At 42.4% G+C, this 15,345-nt stretch overlaps 1 protein-coding gene across 2 annotated transcripts in view; it reads right to left on the reverse strand.

Moving 5' to 3' along the window:
- DOCK11 (dedicator of cytokinesis 11) overlaps window positions 1-15,345 on the reverse strand; it is a 981,167-nt gene that overhangs the window by 45,874 nt on the left and 919,948 nt on the right. For both annotated transcript variants that reach the window (XM_063937505.1, XM_063937504.1), the window contains 2 exons: window positions 13,252-13,352; window positions 10,794-10,932 (listed from right to left, as the gene is read on the reverse strand). In XM_063937505.1, the coding sequence (XP_063793575.1) occupies window positions 10,794-10,932; window positions 13,252-13,352 (240 nt within the window). The remainder of the gene's footprint in view (window positions 1-10,793; window positions 10,933-13,251; window positions 13,353-15,345) is intronic.

Raw genomic sequence — 15,345 nt, forward strand, 5'->3', positions numbered from 1 at the left:
CTTGCGCAGGAGAACCATAATTTCTGCCATAACCTTGGTGAAAATCCTCGGAGCCGTGGACGGCAACGTCTGAAATTGGTAATGACAATCCTGAACAGCAAACCTCAGATAAGCCTGATGTGGAGGATATATGGGGACGTGTAAGTAGGCATCCTTTATGTCGACCGACACCATAAAATCCCCCTCCTCCAGACTGGAGATCACTGCTCGGAGAGATTCCATCTTGAATTTGAATTTTTTTAGATAGAAACTGAGGGATTTTAGGTTCAGAATCGGTCTGACTGAGCCATCCGGCTTCGGGACCACGAACAGGCTCGAATAAAAGCCTTCCCCCTGTTGTGACGGGGCTACCGTGACAATGACTTGATTTTGAAACAGCTTTAGTATTGCAGCTCATACTACCTGCCTTTCAGGAAGAAAAGCTGGCAAGGCCGATTTGAAAAATCTGTGACGGGGCATGTCTTGAAACTCCAATTTGTACCCTTGGACTACTAATTCTAATACCCAAGGATCCAGGGCCGAGCGAACCCAGACCTGACTGAAGAGTTGGAGACGTACCCCAACCGATGCGGACTCCCGCAGAGGAGCCCCAGCGTCATGCGGTGGATTTGGTAGAAGCCGGGGAGGACTTCTGCTCTTGGGAACTTGCCACAGCCTGTGACCTTTTTCCCCTTCCTCTCGTAGCAAGGAAGGAAGACCCTCGTCCTTTTTTGTATTTATTGGGCCGAAAGGACTGCATTTGATAGTGGGGAGTTTTCTTTTGTTGTGCAGGAACATAAGGTAGGAACGATGACTTACCCGCGGTAGCCGTAGATACGAGGTCAGTGAGGCCGTCACCAAACAAGACACTACCGTTAAACGGCAGAGACTCCATAGTCTTCTTAGAGTCAGCATCAGCATTCCATTGATGAATCTACAATGCCCTCCTAGCCGAGACAACCATGGCATTGGCCCTTGATCCCAAAAGGCCAATATCCCTCGCAGCTTCCTTTAGATAGGCTGCAGCGTCCCTGATATGACCCAGTGTCAAAAGCACGCTATCCCTGTCCAGGGAATCTATCTCAGATGACAAGTTATCTGCCCACTTTTCAATAGCGCTACTCACCCATGCCGATGCAACGGCAGGCCTGAGCAGCGTACCTGTAGTGACATAAATGGATTTTAGTGTATTTTCCTGCTTACGATACGCAGGATCCTTTAGGGCTGCCGTGTCAGGAGACGGAAGCGCCACCTTTTTGGACAGACGCGATAGAGCTTTGTCCACCGTGGGGGTTGACTCCCACTTTTCCCTGTCCCCAGAGGGGAACGGATATGCCACAGGAATTCTCTTGGTAACCTGTAACTTCTTGTCAGGATTTTCCCAAGCTTTCTCAAAAAGAGCGTTCAGTTCATGAGAGAGAGGAAACGTCACCTCAGGTTTCTTTCCCTTAAACATGCAGACCCTAGTATCAGGAACAGCAGGGTCTTCCGTAATATGTAATACGTCTTTTATTGCCACAATCATGTACTGAATGCTCTTAGCCAGTTTAGGATTCAATCTGGCATCACTATAGTCGACACTGGAATCAGAATCCGTGTCGGTATCTGTATCCGCTATCTGGGTAAATGAACGCTTCTGTGACCCCAAGGGGGTCTGAACTTGCGACAATGCATTCTCCATGGATTTTCTCCATGTCTGGTTCTGAGACTCAGATTTATTTAATCTCTTATTCAACCGAGCCACATTTGCATTCAAAACACTCAACATATTTACCCAATCAGCCGTCGGCGGTGCCGACACGGTCACTCCCACAGTCTTTTCTGTCCCCACTCCAGCCTTTTCCTGGGAAGAGCACTCAGCCTCAGACATGTCGACACACGCGTACCGACACCCACAACCACACTGGGGCTATAGGGAACAGACCCACAGCAAAGCCTGTTAGAGAAACACAGAGAGAGTTTTGCCAGCTCACAACCCAGCGCCTATTCCAGTACTGAAACTATTAAAATAATGCCTCAGACCTGTTAGCGCTTTTATATTAATAAAACAGCACCAAAATACTGTGCCCCCCCCCCATTATGCACCCTGTTCATAGGCGTGCGCAGGACATTTTATTAGGGGGTGCACGATTAGAAGGGTGTGTTTAGCACCGCCTATTGGGCATGTCTAACACCACCTAATGGGCGTGTCTAGCACCACCTATCAGGCGTGTCTACCACCACATATTGGCACTCAATGCAAACTAAATAATATAGAGAATTGATGCACACACATATATATATATATATATATATATATCTGTTTAATATATGTTAAATTTGTATATTTTATTACCATAGATTATATCCTAATCTCTCGAAATATATATTGATACTGAATTTGAACTTGTTCTCCTCCAAGAGGAACGCTGTATTCTGTGGCGTTGGCACATAATGAGGAGAGAGAGAGCGTGGGTGGGAGCATGAGCGGGCATGTACGCTGCATGACATCATCACGACACATCCCACAGGTTAGAGGAACTGGGAGTAGGATCACGTCAGTGATGCTGCACCATACAAATGAATGACAGCCAGACTGAACGGAGGGGGTGGCGGGCGCAATGGGCAGGAGGACAGAAATGAGCACACTCGGCTGCAGTAGGAGCAGGTGTGTGAGGGGGTGACAGACATTAGGGCGTGCCTGTGCGCATCAGGCACCCCCCCTGCGCACGCCTATGACCCTGTTACTTGTACAGCAGTGTAGGAAGTCAGAGAAAATGGCGCTGATTAGAGCTGTGAAGGCTAAGCCACGCCCCCTTAATGGCGTGCTTCAGCCCAGCTATTTTTCAAATCTTTATACTGGCCGGGGTCCGGTTTTAGTGCCCGGACACTGTAAGCCTCTTTTGCCAGTTTATTTATTGAGGTTTCATGCTGCCCAGGGCGCCCCCCCTGCGCCCTGCACTCTGTAGTGCCGCTGTGTGTGTGGGAGCATGGCGCGCAGCGTGGCACCTCAAAGCCGTCACTGAAGTCTTCTGATCTTCTTCTACTCACCCGTCTTCTGACTTCTGGCTCTGCATGGGGGGTGACGGCGCGGCTCCGGGAACGAGCATCTAGGCGTACCTAGCGATTAGACCCTCTGGAGCTAATGGTGTCCAGTAGCCTAAGAAGCAGAGCCTTGAAACTCACAGAAGTAGGTCTGACTTTTCTCCCCACAGTCCCACGATGCAGGGAGCCTGTTGCCAGCAGGTCTCCCTGAAAACAAAAAACCTAACAAAGTCTTTTTCAGAGAAACTCAGGAGAGCTCCTCAGTGTGCATCCAGTCTCGCTGGGCACAGAATCTAACTGGAGTCTGAAGGAGGGGCATAGAGGGAGGAGCCAGCCCACACCCCTTTTAAAATCTTAAAGTGCCCATGTCTCCTGCGGATCCCGTCTAAACCCCATGGTTCTTGAAGCATCCCCAGCATCCTCTAGGACATATGAGAAAGGTAGATAGTGCTTAAGGTCGACAGGTACAAAAGGTCAACAAGAGAATGGTTGTCACACAATGGTAGACACAAGTTTTTTTGTTTTTCATGCTTTTACAACTTTTGCTTGATTTACTATCCTTGTGGACTACGATTGGGAATAGTAAACTGTGGTGAACGCAAGTCACTTTGCCAGAATCGAGCCCACGAGGGTACACGTTTCCAATGATTGTGCTTAGATACGGGTATGCATACAAAATGGCCTTACCCACTGCCTACATGTTGACCTTTTGACCCTGTTGACCTAATGCCTTTTGTACATTTTTAAAGAAAATCAATCAACTGATTTATTGAACTTCATATGAATTATTAGAAATAAAACAAAAATGACCAACTTCACTGCACACGTAAGCTATTAAATAATAAATATTATTGTCCTCGCATTTTTAAACAGCATTTTATGTATTTATAAAATATGTGTTTTATTAAATAAAATTGTATGTTGACTATACCACTATCAATGTACGGATGTGTCCTTGTACACTATTGCCGCATTCTTGACAGGTCTCAGCTTATGCCAATTGTCTTTTTAGCTTGAATGTGCATCACAGTGGCAATGTGATGCGACAACCCGCTTGCTGAGACTGCGCTGTTTAATGTGATATATGACACTTTCACATCTGTGTGCGACTGAGTCTGAATCTGTACGAAGTGCTATGATGCAGCGTCCGCTGCTTTGTTTCATGCCAAGTTCCGTTGTGCTTCATTTATGACTTTGTACATACTTAAACCTAATTCCTGTGCTGTTAAAGTTGCAGCCCAGTGTCTCTGGTACAGACTCAGTGATGTTTCTGTAAGCTATACTACACTGCTTGCGTTGCATGGCGTATTGAGGAGAGGTGCATGAGGACATATCTATCGTCTTATAAATGTAGCTCATTAATAATTGCTGTGTAAATTCAAAGTGTTACAGCGCAGAGATTGGCATATACACCATACTTTATTTAATAACTTCATTATCTTGTTAATAGTGATTAAATGAACAGTGGGTAGCCGTTACCACAGAAGACTCCAGTTTTACGTCACTAAGGGGCAGATGTATTAAGCCTGGAGAAGTGATAAAGCAGTGATAAGTGCAAGGTGATAATGCACCAGCCAGTCAGCTCAAACTATTAATTTACATACTGAAGTTGATTGGCTGGAGTGTTATCACCTTGTACTTATCACTGCTTTATCACTTCTCCAGGCTTAATACATCTGCTCCTAAATCCTTGAGAACTTATTCATTATTTTATAGGGAATCGAGACTTGGCTATTGTAATTTTATATGCACTTAATGAAAATCAACTTTGCTTTATGCAAGTTGTGGCAAAAATAAACAGAACTGACTGATTTAATATGGAAGGAGAGTGGGGGTGTTTAATCTGTTGTTCACATCCAGTGTAGATAGGACATGTGCTCTTGACTTACCAACCTCCTCTTCACAAGAGAAAACAGCTAATAGATTCCTTCATATGCCAGTCTCCTGGGGAACTAACAATGATGGGGAACAGAATTTTATATTCTACTTCCATCTGTGTAAATCATGTAGTAAGATTCGTTAGGCGCTAATTTCTCCCACACTCCTTAACGCAGTGGTAGAAGCTAAGATGTGTACTATAACGTGGGCAGACCGTGCTCTGATTTCCCTTCCCAACAGTCTGTCTTTCCCAGATGGAAAGAATACATAGTGTAAACTTGACATATCTCTGACCCTGTTATGCATTCTGATCTCTGCAATGTCCTCACATAAATGTATTTCCATTACTTGGGAATGCAGGCCCTGATTTTAATTTTAGTTTGGGACGCTCACTAAAGGGCCTGATTCTGTTTGGCACCCAATTCCGGCTACTTCCAGACTTCAGCTAGAGCAGCTGTATCGCTATCATTAGCAATTGCACCAGTCCCACACTTGGTGCAGATCCGACTGAAATCTCTGGGGTCTCTCCTCTGGCTACAAGCCTCCGGATGCTTTTGCTACTGTAGAATTAGCTGAGATGCAGCTGAATCAGAATTGCTGTACACTGTATAGGCAGGCTGTAAAGCATACGCTGTTCGTTATATATCGCCATATCCACCTACATTCAGAATTGCATACAACTCAAGTACAAAGCCATTGTTTGGGGAAAGTTTGTCTTTGGTTTCCTACAGAAAAAACATTAAGGGCCCATTTACCAATAAATATTTTAGGCTTATTCCCTAAAAACAACCATTTTCAGATGCCAAATTCAAAAGGTTAGGTGCTGTTGATAGCAGTGGGGAGGAGATGGTATAAGTGAGGGAAGGAAAAGCACATGAGAGAATTGGACCCTATACTCTAAAGGGGAAGGGAAGACAGACAGACGGGTGACACAGAGGGGAGAGACAAGAAGCATAGAGAAGTTAGTTAGGATGAGAGCTGAAAGGCTTTGATAAAGAAGTGGGTCTTGAGAGCCCATTTGAAGTTTTGTAGGAAAGTCTGATAGGGAGAGGGGGAGAGAGTTCCAGAGGTAGAGAGCAGCACAGGCAAAATCTTGGGAGGCATGAGTGGGAGGGAGTAATCAGTGTGAGAGAAGAGGCGGTGTGAAGGGAGATACGGTCAGAAATGTGAAAGGGAGAGGAATAGGCGAGGGCTTTGTGAGTGTGAGAAGTTTGAAATAGGTTCTGAAGGAAAGGGAAGTCACTGTAGAGTTTGTAGGAGAGGGGAGTAAGACATAGTGCTTTTGGAGAGGAAGATGAGCCAGGCAGTGAAAAGAGGTGGGAAACAGGATGCTACAGTAGTCCACTCTGGAAATGACCAGCGAGTGGATGAGGGTTTTAGTTGCCTCCAGGGTGAGAAAGGGTGTCATCAGTATAGAGATATTGGAAGCCAAAAGAGCTGATGACCTAAAGTAAACAAAATGTATAGAGGGAGAACAGGAGTGGTCCAAGAACAGAACCTACTGGAAGAGGAAATGGGGGTGAATTAGAGTCATGAGAGGAGATGGAGAAAGAACAGTCAGTGAGGTAAGAGGACAGCCAAGAGAGGGCAGTATCATGCAGACCGATGGAGTGAAGAATTTATTTTAATAAATTCCACTCCTTACCATCCTTGCGTCAAAAATCCATATTTGCTGTATTGGAGGACTGAATTTAATTTCATAGTAGAAGACTGGGGAAACTTCTGTAGGATGCTGGAGAGACTTCTAAGTGTACCTCAATAAGGGAAGGTATTATAAAATATTATTCATATGGTACTATATCATACTAAACTACACAGGAGACATTCCCAACCAGTTCTCCCACGTATTAGAGAGTGTTTACACAGGGTTACTCTGAGTCACATATTTTGGTGCTGTGCAAAGGTTTAGCTGTTTTGGTCAGAAGTGCAGTGCTGCTATTAGACTCTGATAAGTGCATACTCGTATGTCTCTAAATATTTATTGTTACTGGTCAAATCCAGATCACAGCCTCGGGTATTTTGCTCAGAGAAGGCTCAATCTCTTTGTTCCTACAGCCCCATGCACAATCTCAATTGGAAACTAACAACTACAGGTTCTAGAGCTGGTCCTAAGGCTGAGTACACACCTGGCTGACATGTCAACCTATCTAACAATTGGTAAGTGCATATACACTTACCAATCATCTGCCTGATGTGTCGTGTCTGACGTCACAACTGGGCAGGCATTTAAATGTGCCTGCCCAGTTGAGATGTCATTTATCAGCAGTCCCTTCAGCAAGAGTACAGGATGTCAGCAGACCACACGTATACACAGCCAGATGCGCCAATATATCTGCAGAACTATGGGCATCGGCTGTGCTGCAGGGCCAATGCAATATGTCTGTGAACTACGTCATTCAGACATATTGTCTGTACACACCAGCCGATGTACTATACATATATATATATATATATATCGCCTGTTCAATAGAATGGGCAATATACTGTATCTGTCAATGTATACCAAGTATGACAAGCGAAGCTAGATACACCCCCCCCCCCCAGCTCTACTGTGAAATTGCTAGACAAACATTAAGGAGATTATACCATGGATACAGAGCAGTATGTACTGTATGCACCTTCTTTACAATCAGATATTAAAGTGTACAGTCCAATTATCATTTGCGTGCAACAGAACAAGTTTTCCTTTTAAACTGTCACACACTGTTTGTTCAGAATTTGATACCATAATTTCAACCCTCCTCTATCCTAATTAACTGCCATTAAAAGGTGCGGGGCTTATTAAAAGTGGAAAGGGCTGCACTATAAAGTGGATGTGATTGGACAGAGAGTGCCCATCATTTTGTTGGTCACGGTTTGGTTTGTGGGAAATGGGACGTCTGTTGCCTGCCAAGCAGCAAGAAACATTGTATGTTGGAAACTAATTTGGTTGCAATGATCACTTACATATATGACTATGCGGCTTTGTGATCTCACATGCATTAACAACTGCTCACTGCAGCCTGTTTCAACCTGCTCCGTGCCTTTATGACTGGAGAATTAAGAAATTACAGAGCTGGTGGCAGCACCTTGCTCCTGGATCCATGGCCAAGTAACCAAACATTACGTCATAAATGTGAGAGCTAGGTGTGGTGACCCTGCAATAGCCAGCTTCCATACAGTAAAGCTTTCAATTCTACTTATCAAAGTAAAATGAAAATGTACCGGTTATAAAAATGTCTAGTGCCGCAATGTGCTTAAATCTGTATCTTAGATAGCTCATCCAGCAGCATTTAGGATGATAAGAGCTGCAGAAAAGTGGTGGGATGGTTGAAGCATGAATGTTACTGCTGTGTCCTCTGTTCTCCATACAGGATGAGGCTTAGAAGATAAAGAAATGCATTTAACAAAAGTTGCAGAAAGGCGCATAATGTACTACTAGGGTGGCCAATCCCGGGATCGGCGGGATCCCAGGATTTGGGGCCAAAAATGCCGGGATTTGAGCCTTCAATCCCGGGATTCACGGGATTATAGTGTGCATGCGCACTATTGATTCTTGACCAGACAGCGCCGCTGAGTACTAGCGCTCGGCTCAGCCTCAGACGCTGCCTGGCCCCAGCTGCCCTGCTGTGTGTGTTGTGACGTCAGCGAGGTCACGCTGCACAGCCCCTTACCAGCCATGCCCGCTCCTTCTGCCACATCCACCCTCCAATGCACCTGCCTGCCAGCCCTCCATAATTTTAAGGTTAAGGAGGACTCTAAAGCAGGTGGACTTTGAGTGACCCATGACAGTGTGTCAGCGTTAGTCACATTGCGCTGCTCTGCTGCCTGCCTCTGGACCTCAGTGACCCCTCTACTCATTAGTATTAAATATATATATATATATATATATATATATATAAATATAGAATAAATTACTGCAGCAGCACTCTGAGTCTTTTAAACATCAAAGGTGTATTGGAAAAATCACATCATGATTATTACAATACACCTTTGATGTTTAAACGACTCAGAGTGCCACAGCATTCATTTAGCATATTGCTTCCATCACTGAGGGCACCGGGGCACTTTATTCCATGAAGCAGAGTGCCGGGCTGTATGTACATTATATATATATATATATATATATATATATATACAGGTTGAGTATCCCTTATCCAAAACGCTTGGGACCAGAGGTATTTTGGATATCGGATTTTTCCGTATTTTGGAATAATTGCATACCATAATGAGATATCATGGCGATAGGACCCAAGTCTAAGCACAGAATGCATTTATGTTTCATATACACCTTATACACACAGCCTGAAGGATATTTTAGCCAATATTTTTAATAACTTTGTGCATTAAACAAAGTGTGTCTAAATTCACACAATTCATTTATGTTTCATATACACCTTATACACACAGCCTGAAGGTAATTTAATACAATATTTTTAATAACTTTGTGTATTAAACAAAGTTTGTGTACATTGAGCCATCAGAAAACAAAGGTTTCACTATCTCAGTCTCACTCAAAAAAGTCCGTATTTCGGAATATTTCGTATTTCGGAATATTTGGATATGGGATACTGTGTATATACCATTTGGGCAAATTTTGAATTTTTAGAATTATACATGTGTTTGAGAATATAGGAGCTGACGTTCGGTAAATCAATACCTATTCATGATATGGTTGTTTAAACAGTGAGAGATCATAATTGGTTATAAATAAATCTGAATAAAAATAATTAAAACAAGCTCCTCGGTGAGCAATCAGTGTTCTCTGAACCAATAAGCTCCATAGTGAGCAATCAGTGTTCTTTGAACTCCTTGTGATAGACAAGTGATCCCAAGGTGTATATGAATAAACCTGTGTGTGTGTTTATATATTTTTCCTTTTCAAATTCCTATTAATTTTAAAGATACAATTAAAGGTTATATTTTAATGATACCTAAGGGTATATCTGGCCCTATTTATATTTCAAAGAGTGCCCCCAAGATAGAGTCTTCTTTTCTCTTTCTAGAATATGGGATACTCAACCTGTATATACATATATATATAATTTTTTTTTTAATTATTTTATTTTTTAATTATGAACTTGAAACGGTGGTTAATGAAATACAGTACAATCCCGGGATCCCGGGAATCCTGGGATTGAGCATTTTTCAATCCCGATCCCTGGGATTGGCCTCCCAATGTACTACCTTAACATTTGACAATAATCTGACAATGAAAAAACCCGTTTATACTACTCTCAGACAGAAAAGTATGAAAGTCCCGGCAATTACTCAGCACTTCAATGCCGGGTTGTTTTGCCGGGACCTGCCTGACCCCCCTTTCACACAGACAAGCAAATTACAGGGTCGAGAATTTCGACCCGGTAATTTGCAGACTAACACAGGTATTTTTTCTGTGTAAAAGGGTCAACCCGGGTCGTAATTCCTGTGTCTCCGACCCTGATAAATTCCAGGGTCGAAGTCCCGGGAATTTCAACCCGGTTTAACCCTTTGACACAGGAAAAGGACCCGTGTTTTTCATGAAATTACCGGGTAGAACTGCTTCACCAGGTAATTTCAGTTTCTATGTGAAAGGGGCATTAGTGATGGGTTATTTTGTGAAAAAAAGCCTTTGTTATTAATAGCATGATATTTTGTAGTGACACATTTCATTTGTATATAGAAAATCACAACAAAGAGAACAGTTGTAAAATGTTTCCTGCACTTGTTTATACACGGAACCTAGCTCATAACTAACAAAGCATACACAGTGAACAAGTGGTTGGAGATACTTGTTTTATCAGAGGACTGTAACTAATTTCCTAATACCTAAAAATAACTTCTATCACCAAGATGCTGCACAGATACATTCAGCTGGATGGGTAACGAGGGGCAACTGGGAAGCTTGTGGCTACTCCAAAGGGAAAGGTGAATGAGGAATGGGAAATACAGACCTGCTCGTGGATAATTTCGGAGAGTTCTTTTACCATCTCTCTGAAGTTTGATTTCAGCCCTTCGTGGTATTCAAACTGATCCTCTTTAATGAGCTGTTCATTTATGTCCAATGCGGTGCCACACGCTTGTACGAACTGTCTATAAAATTCATAAGAATGGAAGTTATGGTGCGGTTTCACTTACTCCAGTGCAACAAAGTTTAATTTTTATTGTCAAGTTAGCAGTCACAGCTGTTTGTACATAGGTGACAGCAATGGTAGTGGGCACTCATTTTCAGTTAATTGTGAGTGTGTCTGGCTGGGGACTGAATAGAAGTAGATGTGCAGTGCAAAACATCTTGGGGGGTAATTCAATTAGCAGAGGTAATTTACCACAGACTAACTGAAGTAGTGGTGCTATTCAATTAGACATGAAGGCAGCCCGCATGCTGCAGTCAACAGGGATTCCCCCCGATAAATACTGTTTTCAGGTGCTGTGACCGTGTTTTCCCATAGGTCTGGGAACTTATCACAGATTCTCTGGGTTAATGCCCATAATAATACTCAATAATTTACTTGTGAGAAAATGGTCACTCTATTTCACATGCAGTAAATTACTTATAGAATCCCTCCATAGTTTGCCACAATTCCATAGAAAGTCTGCACAGCAGGCATAAACAAATACAAATAGTATAGTATGAGTAAGATGTGTGGTATTTAGAAAATGAATATTTATTTATTGATTACCAGTTATTTCTATAGCGCACACTTATTCCGCAACGCTTTACAGAGAATATATGGCCATTCACATCAGCCCCTGCCTCAGTGGAGCTTACAATCTAGATTCCCTATCACATGTACACACAGACACATTCACATATAGGGTTAATTTTGTTGGGAGCCAATTAACCTACCAGTATATATTTTTGGATTGTGGGAGGAAACCGGAGTACCCAGAGGAAACACACGCAAGTACAAGGAGAATATACAAACTCCACACAGTTAGGGCCATGGTGGGAATTGAACCCATGACCTCAGTGCTGTAAGGCAGTAATGCTAACCATTACACCAGCCGTACTGCCCAAATAGTAGTACTTGCTTCACTGTGTATCTTCAGACTATTGTATATTTGATCATAAATCCTGAGGTGATTTCTGCTGGCCACAGACATGTATTACCGTTTTTCTTTTTTTTACTTTTCAAATATTTCACAATTTAAGCAGCTTAGTGACAATCACAATTTTTTATGATCCGATGTGAAACAAAAGTTCTCCTTATACAGATGGAGTGGACTACAGAAAGGTTCCTGCAGTGCTGTGTGGTGCCCAAGCCACAGATGGTAGAATCACATCTATCTGTACTAATGTTTCATGATCATATTTAGGGGGTTAGCCAATTAGCAGCGATAATGTGGTTCTGTGATATTTTATTGCATTTGCGATAACTTGGGTATCCAATTAGCTGCGAAAAGTCATCGCTGAAAAGTCTCCATAGCGTTTATCACAAATTTCTCTTCACCATCTCTAAGCAAGTAGTGCAAAATCCCTATTTTAAGGTAAAAATATGGGGATTTGTTTCAGAATCCCTGGGAAAACCCCCGAATGACTAATTAGGTACTTACTGTAGATGTTTTTAATTGGCCAATAATGACATGTCATTTTTGGGGTAAAAAAATGCAAAGTGATAGGAATTGGGGTACAAGGTATGGGACAGGTATATTGGGGTGCTTTATCAGTGGGCCAAGTGTCTTTAGACTTGCAGGTGGGAGTAATCGGTCCATTTCTACTTTTTTTTTAAAAGTCCCCTAAAATGACCCAAATATATATTTATACCCACTTTTATGTACCCCAAATTTAATGAGAGCGATTATTTCGCTGAAATTGCTTTCTATAATTTTTTTCACATTTAAAAAAAAAATGCATATATCACCCATTTGACCTAATTTAATTACACCAAATCGTTTTAATATGGCCATTAATAGACTTCTATAATGTTTTCCTACAGTACTGTATATTAGTTTGGCTTTTTGGGGGTACATGCAGATTTTCCCATTTTCTCCTATACTTATTCCTGATTTTACAAGCTAAAATTATTGCGCGAATAACATTATCGCCATTTTGGAATAAGATAGGTGCGATAAATGGGACCACACAGTCATGATAAGCTAATTTTTCAGGAGATAGGTGTGATAACATTAACTGCATGCGCATTATCGCGGCTAATTGGATACCTCCCCATAGTTCGTTAGGGAACTTACAATGTAGCAAAACATTCAGAGTTGGGAGCAAAAGCATTAAAAGAGAACTTTACACATGTATAAACCATGCTGCAATGCAAGGGGTGCAAATACATTCATTTATTGTGTGTTAGCATGCAGGTTGTTCACTTAAATGTTCGCATTTAAGTGCAGACTTTTTCCTGTTACTTCTATTAGACTTTATAATATCTGTGTAAGGACAGCAATACATTATGAACATACTTGAATATATCTTTTAGCTCCTTAATCTTCTTGCTGGGATACTTGCTGGACAGACTGTCATCAAGAAAAGCTCTGGCGTATGCTAAAGGACCAGCATTTACCTATAAAATAAACACACTTGTTACTGTTTAGGAAATGATAACAGTATATCAGCACATATATTGTATTACAGAAATGACCAGAATACCTGTAAGTAATTTACAGTACTGTACATTAGTAGTATACTCATTGTATGTCTGCCACCACTAACATCACAATAATGGTGCCCATACACTTGTGCGATGCCCCGCGACGCGACATCGCGGGGCATCGCACCGGCAGTTCAGGTGCGATGAAATCGAACCTGAACTGCCAAAAAGATTACCATGTGATAGATATATATATAGAAACACATGCGATCGCACTGCGATTCGATAAATATTATGTGCAGCACATAATATCTTGAGACGCGATATTCGACCGGCGTGCCCGCGCCTCGCGCCGAAAGGTTCTAAAATGTGCATACAATCCTTCGAATTCTCTCACAGATGTGGTCGAAATCGAAGGATAGTACCGATGGGTGGTCTTCAGTATGCCGACTGTTGGGATCCTGGCGCACAGTATACCGGCGCCGGAATCCCGACACTTTTTCTCCCTCGTGGGGGTCCACGACCCCCCTGGAGGGAGAATAAAATAGCGCGCCACTGCCTGCAGCGTGGCGAGCGCAGCGAGCCCGCAAGGGGCTCATTTGCGCTGGCCACGCTGTCGGTATGCCAGCGGTCGGGCTCCCGGCGACGGAATGCTGTACTACACCCGTACCGATAATCTCATAAGTGTATGGGCACCATTACATCTTCACTTCAGTAATCACTTTAGTACATAGCTAATCAATACAACAGAGTGGCTAAGAAAATATGTCACATTTATTCACATACTTGGCAGGATGTAATGAATTCTGAGATAGCTGGAGGGGCGGGTTGCTGTGGATCTCAATTTTTTTTAAAGGGACAATCACTTACAAGGCATGGTTGTGCTTTGTAGGTGATTGTCCCTTTAAAAAAACGTCCGAGATCGGCCAGCAACCCGCATCTCTGGCGATCTTGGACTGCATTACATCCCGTAGATTGTTTGAACAATGCCAACAGCTTCCCTCCTTCTCCCCTCTATCAACAACTTTACATTGCACATACAGATGTGTTCTCACACGCCTAGCCTCAATACGCCATGCAGCACCAGACGCCTGGCTCTACTGAGCCTTCCCGAGCAGTGTGAAGTTTCTTATACCAAATGTGCGTTTTAATCACAATGTGAAATGACATAACTGCTTCGCGAGACTGCACTGGTTAATTTGATATGAAACACTTGGTGTGACTGAGTCTGATTCTGTATACGACGCACAATGGAATTTGGAGTGTAAAAAAGCTGCTGCATTGTAGCACTTTGTACAAAGATTCTGACTTTGCTGCACACAGATGTACAAGTGTCACATATTGAATTAATCAGAGCAGTCTCGTGAGGCAGTTTTGTTGCACTGCATTGCAATTAAGACAACGCAAGGTGAGTCAACGGGACCCTGTGTGCTGAGATGGGTTGTTTGTTGCGATTGAACCAACAGTGTATGAGGACATCTCTGTACCCAGCATGAAATCTTACCCAATCCCTGCCCATATAAAAGCCTACAATAAAATCCTGACACAAGATACAGTGAAATGAATGGATGCCAGCTTTCTATTTGCTCTTTAAAAAAAAAATCAACACTTATACTCACCAGTAATAATAACACCTAGGTGGAGATGAGAACTGCTGCTACCAAGCAACATGTTTTATTCCTAAATAAAATCTATGTATTACCAATACCAGAAACAATATCCAGTTTGGGATCTGAATACATATTGATTTATGCTGCAAGATATTATTTTTTCCTTGTGCCCAATTAAATAATACATAATACATGTGTGACAGTAATGTCTAAAAAATCTATATTATATATTATTACGTTATATGCTATCACTTAATCTGCTTGAGCCATGCTCATGATGGGATGGATAACTGTCAGTAATGGCAAAATATACCTAGATATCGGGATCTCATCCTAGAAGCAGCAAATGTGTATTA

This window comes from Pseudophryne corroboree, chromosome 8 (assembly GCF_028390025.1).
Source record: "Pseudophryne corroboree isolate aPseCor3 chromosome 8, aPseCor3.hap2, whole genome shotgun sequence".
NCBI lineage: Eukaryota > Metazoa > Chordata > Amphibia > Anura > Myobatrachidae > Pseudophryne > Pseudophryne corroboree.